Source organism: Oryza glaberrima, chromosome 12 (genome assembly GCF_000147395.1).
Source record: "Oryza glaberrima chromosome 12, OglaRS2, whole genome shotgun sequence".
NCBI classification, from domain to species: domain Eukaryota; kingdom Viridiplantae; phylum Streptophyta; class Magnoliopsida; order Poales; family Poaceae; genus Oryza; species Oryza glaberrima.
The window spans coordinates 7,145,082-7,154,409 of NC_068337.1; the positions used below are offsets into that span (position 1 = coordinate 7,145,082).

The following is a 9,328-nucleotide window of genomic DNA, read 5'->3' on the forward strand; positions in this document are numbered from 1 at the left end:
GGAAGCAGATGCACATATCGTACGTGTATATGTGTGTGTGAGTGTATTTTATGTATACACATACTTTTTATGTATAAAAAATGTAAACACGTATGCAAAGTTTGTATATTTAGAGATTCAAAAAGTTTATATAAGTATGTATATAAAATTTAGACAGATGGGCTGAACTGATCTCGCGGGCTGGGCTGAAAAAAGAAAACCCAAGACGGAAAGTGGACGCGCGCGGTCTGGCGTCACCTGGGCCGAAATGGAAAACGCGGGGTGGTGGTCGCGCGGCGGCCCACACGCGCGGCTAGCTGCAAATTAGCTATCTCGCCCACCACGACCAGCTCTGCAATGTAACCACAGCTATCGTCTGCCCTAGAGAGAGTTGAGACCACGCTGCCTAGTAGGTTGACTCCGCCGCCTCGACAATTGCCGCGCACCAGCAACGCTGCCGCCAATTGTACACGCTAGCTCGACCTCTTGCTCTGTTGTCGTCGTTCTCGCTTCCGATGGCGGCTGCAGGCGGCGGATCGTTGCTGGATCAGGCGAGGCACGCCATGCGCAGCTGGGTACTCAAGAATATGTGAGTAGTATTTCTCTAATAATCCCTCATCCAATTATGTGAATTACTTTTGCTGCTTCTGCAGCTTTTTTTCCCGCTGTTCTTGTGATGAATTTTGTTGTTGCATAATTATTGGTTTCTTTCCGGTTTCTTGATTAATTCCTTCGAATTGTTCCATGCTAGCTCCACACCCTATACTAGAAGATTCTCCTAGCTACTACTTAGAGCGGAGTATCTGTTTTTGCGTTGCCCCTATAAATCGATCGATTTGCCTTGATCTTGGGCTAATTTTCGTTACTTGTTCTTGATTGAGGATCTACATCTACTACTTTTGAAAGGATTTTTATCACTAAACGGCTAAGATTAGATATATTTTGCTCGCCAGGAGGGTAGTTAAGAGCTATAGCCAACAAGCTTGTGCTCGTTGATTTAGAGCTGCCAGCAAGAGCTATTTGATCAAAAGCTCAAGATCGAGCGAGGCTTTTGAAACTTGGAACGCAAGATGTAGATCACATACCTCAGCTGGTAACGTCACCCAAAATGATTAACGCGTCAGCCTCATTGCTGCAAACAAATTAAACCAGCAGAAATTAATCAAGCTTGAGCTCATGGACGGCCGGATCGCAGTGAAGCAGGAACGCTTCGATCGGACGGTGCATGTTGCGGCATAGCTAGCAAGCTCGCGCGATCGGTGGGATGAGAAGAACGCGTAGTAGGTTACCAAACACTACGGCTTTCTAGTTATATACATATAATAATGATTCTCTCTCGGCTGCATCGTCTTAGTACTAGCTATTTTCTTCTTTCCTCTTCTTCCTATGCATAATAATAAAAAAAAACTGTTATGCCTATGAATATTACTGGCATGTGATCAGTAGGTGGGGGCTTTTCATAAAAGTTTAGCAAGGTCAGAGATTTATTATAATTAATGCTATACTACTATGTGTGTTAGATAAATAACATAATCGGAAAATTTGTGATGCCATGTGTACTGTAGAACGCGCGCTAAAAGAATATGAAAGCTGAATTAGATATGTGGTTTGACTTGGAAAAAGAACCAGAATCGGTGTTTGGCTTGGCCCTTGGAAAAAGCCAGATCAAACATTCATGCAGCTAAATTGAACTGCTCTTGACTTAACTGTTGAAGTTGCATGATTTATGTTGCGGTACAAGGGTGCGAGAGAGGTTTGATTCTCATTGATTGTAATGTTCAATTTATATAAGGGGATACGGTCGGTACCGCAGGGGCGCGAACAGTGGCTGAGCTAGGAAATTTTCAAACCAGGGCAAACTACTTAGCTAAATTGAACTGCTCTTGATTGATTATTAATGTTTAGCTAGGAAAAAGCTCGGAGTATCTAGTATTTGCTAAAATATTTCTAACTTTAATCCTTTCAAAATAATAAAAATTTAATGGTGTATTTGACGGCGAGCCCGGGCAGCTGCCCGTGCAAGCTTGGCGGTGGCCCCGCTTCTAGGTGCAAAGTGCAAACCATCGTGCCAGTTGTCAAGAAGTGCCGAAGGAGAGAAGGGGCATGGCCGCCTCATTTCCTTCTCTAACGGTTGTGGTAATGGGGGGCATGGCCAACCGCAATGCCTATTCCATCGGATGGATGAGATCATACATATATATTTCTCCACAATTTCGTTGTCAACTACTTTAAATTAAACAAAAATAATGCTTTCCTCCGGGTGTCTAATGTGGACACAGAAATCAAATTGCTGTCACCCATTCATGCCTTTCAACATGGACTCACGTGACTTCTTTCCGTTTCATCTTTTGGTGAATTTCTGTTTTTCAGATTTCGGATTTATCGGCGGATCAGTACACATGGCCGCAGTTTAAGATAGATGGTGATGGTGAAGTTGTATGTGTATGACTTTACCCATTAGAGTTCAAATCTAATGTCCATGAATACTATGCAAATGCAGGTCCACTTTCAGCATGGTTATAGTAAGATTAGAAATATACCGCTGATTTCCGTTTATGTCTTTTTAAGCGTGTGTTAGAGGCACATTCGTCTAAGTGTGTAGTGATGTAGTTTGCATGTGCATTGTTGTGTAATAATAAAATAAAATAAAATTGAAATGAGCAGTTTAGAATAAGAGGTAGTTTATTGAAAAATCATATACTTTTAATCGCAGAAAAACATATTTTTTTAGAAGTGTCAAATAAATACTCCATCCATCCCAAAATAACTCAACCTAGGATAGGATGTCCGTATCCACGTACATCCGGACATTCCCATCCCATCCCCTTCCCCTCTCATCTCGTTTCTCAAGCTACAATTAATGGTGAATCCTAGTGGGCGCGCTCTCTCTCTCTGGGTCATGAATCTTCTGATAGAATTCCTACCATTGCAGCTTTTCTTAGGCTATGATGCGTTACACCGGTGAGTTGTACATGGCTCACCTCCATTCCATAATGTGCTTTTATGCACCAGCGTAAAATATTGGTTGCTCATTGGGATATCGACATATCGTGCTTCGTTTAGGCTGTGTTGGATGCAGGAGTTCCCAACTCTCCCTCTCATTTTCCGCACATACGTTTTTCAAACTACTAAACGGTGTGTGTTTTTTTAAAAAATTTATATACGAAAGTTGCTTAAAAAAATCATATTGATCCATTTTTGAAAAAGAGCTAATACTTAATTAATCACGCGCTAATAGAACGCTCTGTTTTCCGTGTGTGGGTTATGGGTTCCCAACACCCACCACTGAACACAACCTAAATGTTCCCTACTACATAAAGGCACGTACAGACCGGCACTATAGGTGCCGTGGAAGTGCTAAAACCGGCACCTATAGATCTTTTGCACCTCTGCAAGCTGAAAACACAAAAAAAACCAATACCGATATATAGTTGCCAGATAATTAAAGAACAGACACTTATAATATATTATAGGTACGCATAAAAACCGAGCAGAGCTGAGCTGTTGGTCCTTATCCTCTTGAGGCAGATAAGGGGAGGAGGACTCGGTCTCTCCCCGGTCTCCTCTCTCTCTCCCAGTCTCTCTCTCGCTCTCCTCTCTCTGTCCCTCTCTCTATCTATCGATCTCTCTCTTTGTCGCTTAAAGTCAACAAATAGTTGCATCACAAGCTTTAATTTTGTCTGCTTTGATGTATGATCTCAGTCCTTTACTTCCTTCTGTATTGCTTCAGTACTTCCTTTGAAATTGGAAAATTGCATTGAGCGTGTGTGGTGATACATTCTGTGTGTAACAAAATCACGTGTTTATGAGGAATCATTTAATTACTTGTTCATCAGGCAGGTATAGACATAGTAGGAACAGGTTCTGGAAACATATAACATGACACTAGGTAGGATCTCATTGTGGCATCAATTTATTTTGTCGACATTTATCTGAATTTCTGAACCCTATTCTTTTTGTTCAATCAGAGAGAAATTGGCAGGACATTATGGTGCAGAGTTCAACTCTTTGCGGGCATTTGAGGACAGGGTATTCAATGAGACCAGCAGCATTGATGATTATATTTCTAAAATATCAACGAAGATGGCTATTTTGGAGCGACCGCAGTCTTCTTCAGGTATTCAGCATCAAGGGCAGATGGGAAATCAAACGAGGCTGCCTACTACAGTTATGCAAGAACAGCCACAGCCACAGCAGCAGCCGCATTTGATGTCAAATAATCATCACCAAACACATGGAGGATGGCAGAGCAATGTTGCAAGGGTACAGATGATCACTGGTGTTGGAGAAGTGAATTGGAGGGAGGAAATGTTTCAGAAGATCAGCGTTTTAAAGAACTCTTTCTTTTCCGAGCTTACGGATTTTGACCGTTTACTTCACAATTGCCAAAAAACAGAAGAACAGTTGCAGTCACTACCTAAAAAGCAAGCTGACCAATACAAGCGGATAACAAAGCTCAAGGATGCGGTTAGGAGTGCTCTGGATTTATTGCAGCTCCAGAAGAGCAGCATCGATGAAGGCATGAAGGTGAAATTCTGCAAGTACGAAAGCTCCATACATAGCCTACTCAGATTCTACAGGGAAACAAAAGCTAAAATTAATGAGATGAATGCAAATCGTCATAACAATCAGCAAGAGCAACCTGCAGGCCTGCCGAGGCAAAGAATTACTGACAGAACTCCATCGTCAGCTCGTCGGCAAAACCGCACTGACAACGTGATAGGCCAATCAGAGGATAAATTGCGATGCAGGGTTGAATCAGTTGTAGCCAAGAAGAAGCCCATCGACCGCCTAATCAACGCTCTGCGGCACAGTGTAGAGGATGACCGTACGGACGTCAAGAGGCAGAAAACACGGCATGTTAACAGTGCCCTGGCGAACGAGATCGACGCCATGAACGCCAAGCTGATCGATACCGTGGTTAGAATCGCCGGTGAGAAAGATGGTGGGACAGAGATTGAATTCAGCTACACTGCAGTGTCTCTTGCACCAGACATGAAGCAGCTATTTGCAGCATATGGGACGTCTCCTGTCAAGCCGGTGAAACTATTCGTCCCTGCTGATTACCCTCGAAGTTCTCCGGTGGTCTCGAACAACAACGATGATGGAGATGAACAGCGGCGAGGAATGTTCGGCGAGATCTCGGGCATGGTCAGTGCGGCTTTTCACTGCGCGCTGCGTGAGCTCCCGCCGTCCATGTCAGTCAAGCAGATGGCCTCGGAGTGGAATTCCTGCGTGCAGATGATCATGAAGAAATTTGCGATACGGCACGGTGGAGGAACGTTCAGCTCCAGGCATGGCCAGTGGATGGATTGCACCGTTGAATGATTTAGTACCGTGAGGTACCGATACCTCGAGATACTTTTTGTTGTACCGAAGCAAATCTCTTAATTATTACATGAGGATGAAGTGATACGAAGAACCGTATTTGATCTGTTGTTGTTGCTGCTGGAGGGTACATGCATAATCCGCTCTGTGTATCATTTGTTTTGATTAAGCTGGTATTGCTTTTGATATTTCTCTGTCTGGATTTTGTAATTGGAACAAGCAAAATCGCTTGTAGGACATGTATTTCTGAAAATGGTAACTATCTATCTTTGAAGAGCCCAACAAAGCATTTAGAGTTTTATTGGCAAACAATAGGTTGAGCTCGCAGGCTTATGCAATGATGGCCAAACAGTTCAATTCCTACCATATATTTCCTTCTGAAACTTTTACCGGAACTAAACTGTTTTAGCCGAAAGCAACAACATGGGACGTCTGCAATGCAGACAATCAACTAATCAACTAATTAAGCGAATTTTGCATGTGTTCAAAATGCCGGAAAGATTTTGTGAGGGGTACGAAAAGATGGTGAGAAATTTTTGGTGGGGACATGATAAAGGAGAACGGAAGGTACACTCGATTGGTTGGGAAAAGTTAATGAGTCCCAAACTATTCCGAGGACTTGGTTTTCGGGACATTAGATGCTTTAACCAAGCCTTACTAGCAAGGCAGGCATGGAGACTGTTCGATAATCCAGATAATTTATGTGCTCGGGTGCTAAAGGTGAAGTACTATCCAAATGGATCACTAATTGACACGGCCTTCCCTTCAGGTTCATCGCCGACTTGGAAGGGCATCGAGTATGGACTAGAGTTGTTGAAGAAAGACTTGATATGGATAGTTGGAGATGGGCGCCAAATTAAAATCTGGAGGAGTCAATGGGTTGCACATGGGGAAAACCCAGTGATTCTGTAGAAGAAGGCCTGGAATCGTCTCACGTATGTACATGAGCTCATGTTGCCGGAAACCAAAACGTGGAATGAGCCTTTAATCAGACATGTAGTCCAGGAAAATGATGCATCCGAAATTCTGAAGATACCTGGAAGGGAGATGTCGTACTTTCCAACATGGCACCTTGAGAAGACAGGAATTTTCACTGTCAGGAGCGCCTATAGGTTAGCATGGAATCAATCAGGGAAGGTTCGTGTGGAATCTTCATCTAGCATGGCGACAAATGGTGAAAGGAAGCTTTGGAAGAATATATGGCAAACAAATGCTCAACCAAAAGTGAGAATTTTTGCATGGAAGCTAGCCAGGACAGATTGCCCACTTGGGGAAATAAGGGTCTGTTTAATTCGCGAAAAGAAAATTTTTGGGTGTCACATCGGACGTTTGACCGGATATCGGAAGGGGTTTTCGGACACGAATAAAAAAACTAATTTCATAACTCGCGTGGAAACCACGAGATGAATCTTTTGAGCCTAATTAATCCGTCATTAGCACATGTGGGTTCCTATAGCACTTATGGCTAATCATGGACTAATTAGACTCAAAAGATTCGTCTCGCGATTTCCCCCTAACCGTGCAATTAGTTTTTTAAAAAATCTATATTTAATGCTTCATGCATGTGTCCAAAGATTCGATGTGATGTTTTTGGGAAAAACTTTTTGGGAACCAGGATTCTTGTGGTTCCGGGGAATCCAGCTACAGGAGAACCAGGAACGGGGAGCTCTCCCCTGCCCTAAGAGAAAGAGAAAGATAGAACAGAGTGGCATATGCCCGATCTGCGGGATGGCTGAAGAGAACGGGTTTCATGTACGGTGGAGTGCACTCTAGCTAGAGGTTTACGGGAGGCAATGAGAGCACATTGGCTATTGCCGGTTGAAACGAGTTTTGCATATACAGGGCTGGACTAGCTGTTAGTGCTGCTGGATAGTTTGCAGTGTTCAGAAAAGGCACATGTTATGTATTTACTCTGGAGAGTTTGGCACCTGCGAAACAACATGATCCATGGCAAAGGAAGTGCATCAATTGCTGATTTGGTCAGTTTCTTGGTTAGCTATGAAGGCCAACTGTTGCCAATCCGACAACAAGAAGATGACCACAAAGGAAAGGGCCCTATATACATGGAACCGAACCAGATATCTCTCTCTACAAGTATCAGCAAACTGACTGACAAATGGTGTCCACCGCCGGAGCGCTTCACTAAACTAAATGTTGACGCAGGTTATAGGGAAGAAACCGGGGATGCTAGTGTCGGGTTTATATTCAGAGATTGCAGGGGTTTGGTGCTACTGGCGGCCCAAAGAACCCTGCATCAATGTGGCTCAGCTGTCCAGGCATTGGCGCTAGCATATATCTTGAGAGACTCAGAGCGGCGACTGACTTGATTCACATGCCCATTGTGTTGGAGATGGACAATGCATAAATTGTTAGGGATTTAATAAGAAAGGAACAGCTGAAATCGGCCTGGGCGACGACAATTGAAGAGATTAAAGGAGTGATGCAAAGTGCAAGTGCGCAAGATAAAGAGAGAAGCAAATAGGGTAGCACATGTTTTAGCACAAATGGCTGTCTTGAGGGACTCAGAGCGGCGACTGACTTGATTCACATGCCCATTGTGTTGGAGATGGACAATGCAGAAATTGTTAGAGATTTAATAAGACAGGAACAGCTGAATCGGCCTGGGCGACGACGATTGAAGAGATTAAAGGAGTGATGCAAAGTGCAAGACTTGATTCACATGCCTATTGTGTTGGAGATGGACAATGCAGAAATTGTTAGAGATTTAATAAGAAAGGAACAGTTGAAATCGGTCTGGGCGACGACGATTGAAGAGATTAAAGGAGTGATGCAAAGTGCAAGTGCACAAGATAAAGAGAGAAGCAAATAAGGTAGCACATGTTTTAGCACAAATGGCTGTCTTGAGGGACTCAGAGCGGCTACTGACTTGATTCACATGCCCATTGTGTTGGAGATGAACAATACAGAAATTGTTAGAGATTTAATAAAACAGGAACAGCTGAAATTGGCCTGGGCGACGACGATTGAAGAGATTAAAGGAGTGATGCAAAGTGCAAGACTTGATTCATATGCCCATTGTGTTGGAGATGGACAATGCAGAAATTGTTAGAGATTTAGTAGACAGGAACAGCTGAAATTGGCCTGGGCGACGACGATTGAAGAGATTAAAGGAGTGATGCAAAGTGTAGGTGCACAAGATAAAGAGATAAGCAAATAGGGTAGCACATGTTTTAGCATAAATGACAATGAGTTGTAGGTCCTACGCGGAGTGGAGGTTGTGTGCTCCCGCAAGAATTCTAGACTTATTAAATCAGGAGTGTAATCCCTTATTTAAGCATTAATAAAGCTCTCTTTACCCTCATTTTTTTTTGCATGTGTTAGAATCGATCGCAGAATGAATACGAAAATGCGTGTGCCATATTCCGTTCTACTCCAGTTGGGTTGAGGCCATAGCTTGCGTACATGGTGGATTTGTGGGCTTCTCGTTCTGGGCCAGAGGAAACGAGGGACCCAACATAAGAATATAACAGGCTGTGGGCTCGTGGGCTCAATTTTAATACTTCCCAGCTAGCATTCGACACCGTTTTTGGATTTTTAGTTTTCCAAATTTATTTCTGTTTGTTTTAATACTTTGTCAAGCAATCAAGTTATAATAATAAAATATAATGATTTTTTTTAAAAAAAACAGTCAAGATAGGTTTGTACTTACACTTAGCTCTTACATGGTTTATTAACTAATTGAGTGAAATATAGTTTGGGCCATTTTTATAGTTGAAGATTCACTTTGGACCTCCTTTTAAGGTAACATTTTCACTTTGCACCATTTTAAGGCCCTGTTTAGAGTCCAACTTTTTTCTTCAAACTTCTAACTTTTTCGTCACATCGAACTTTCCTAAACACACAAACTTCCAACTTTTCCGTCACATCATTCTAATTTCTTCAAACTTTCAATTTTGGCGTGGAACTAAACACATCCTAACTCTATTTTCTTTTAGCCACATACAACTTCGTCTCTGGTAAAGAAGTAGATTGAACACAAGTGTGAGAGATTGCCAGCATG

General features: G+C 42.7%; 1 protein-coding gene across 1 annotated transcript; it reads left to right on the forward strand.

Annotated features, from left to right (window-relative positions):
- The first annotated feature begins 351 nt into the window (after positions 1–351).
- LOC127757651 (uncharacterized) lies at positions 352–5,584 on the forward strand. Its single transcript, XM_052283218.1, has 2 exons — positions 352–568; positions 3,948–5,584. The coding sequence occupies exons 1-2, from the start codon at positions 495–497 to the stop codon at positions 5,305–5,307; spliced, it is 1,434 nt and encodes a 477-aa protein (XP_052139178.1). The 5' UTR covers positions 352–494; the 3' UTR covers positions 5,308–5,584.
- Positions 5,585–9,328: the final 3,744 nt, after the last annotated feature.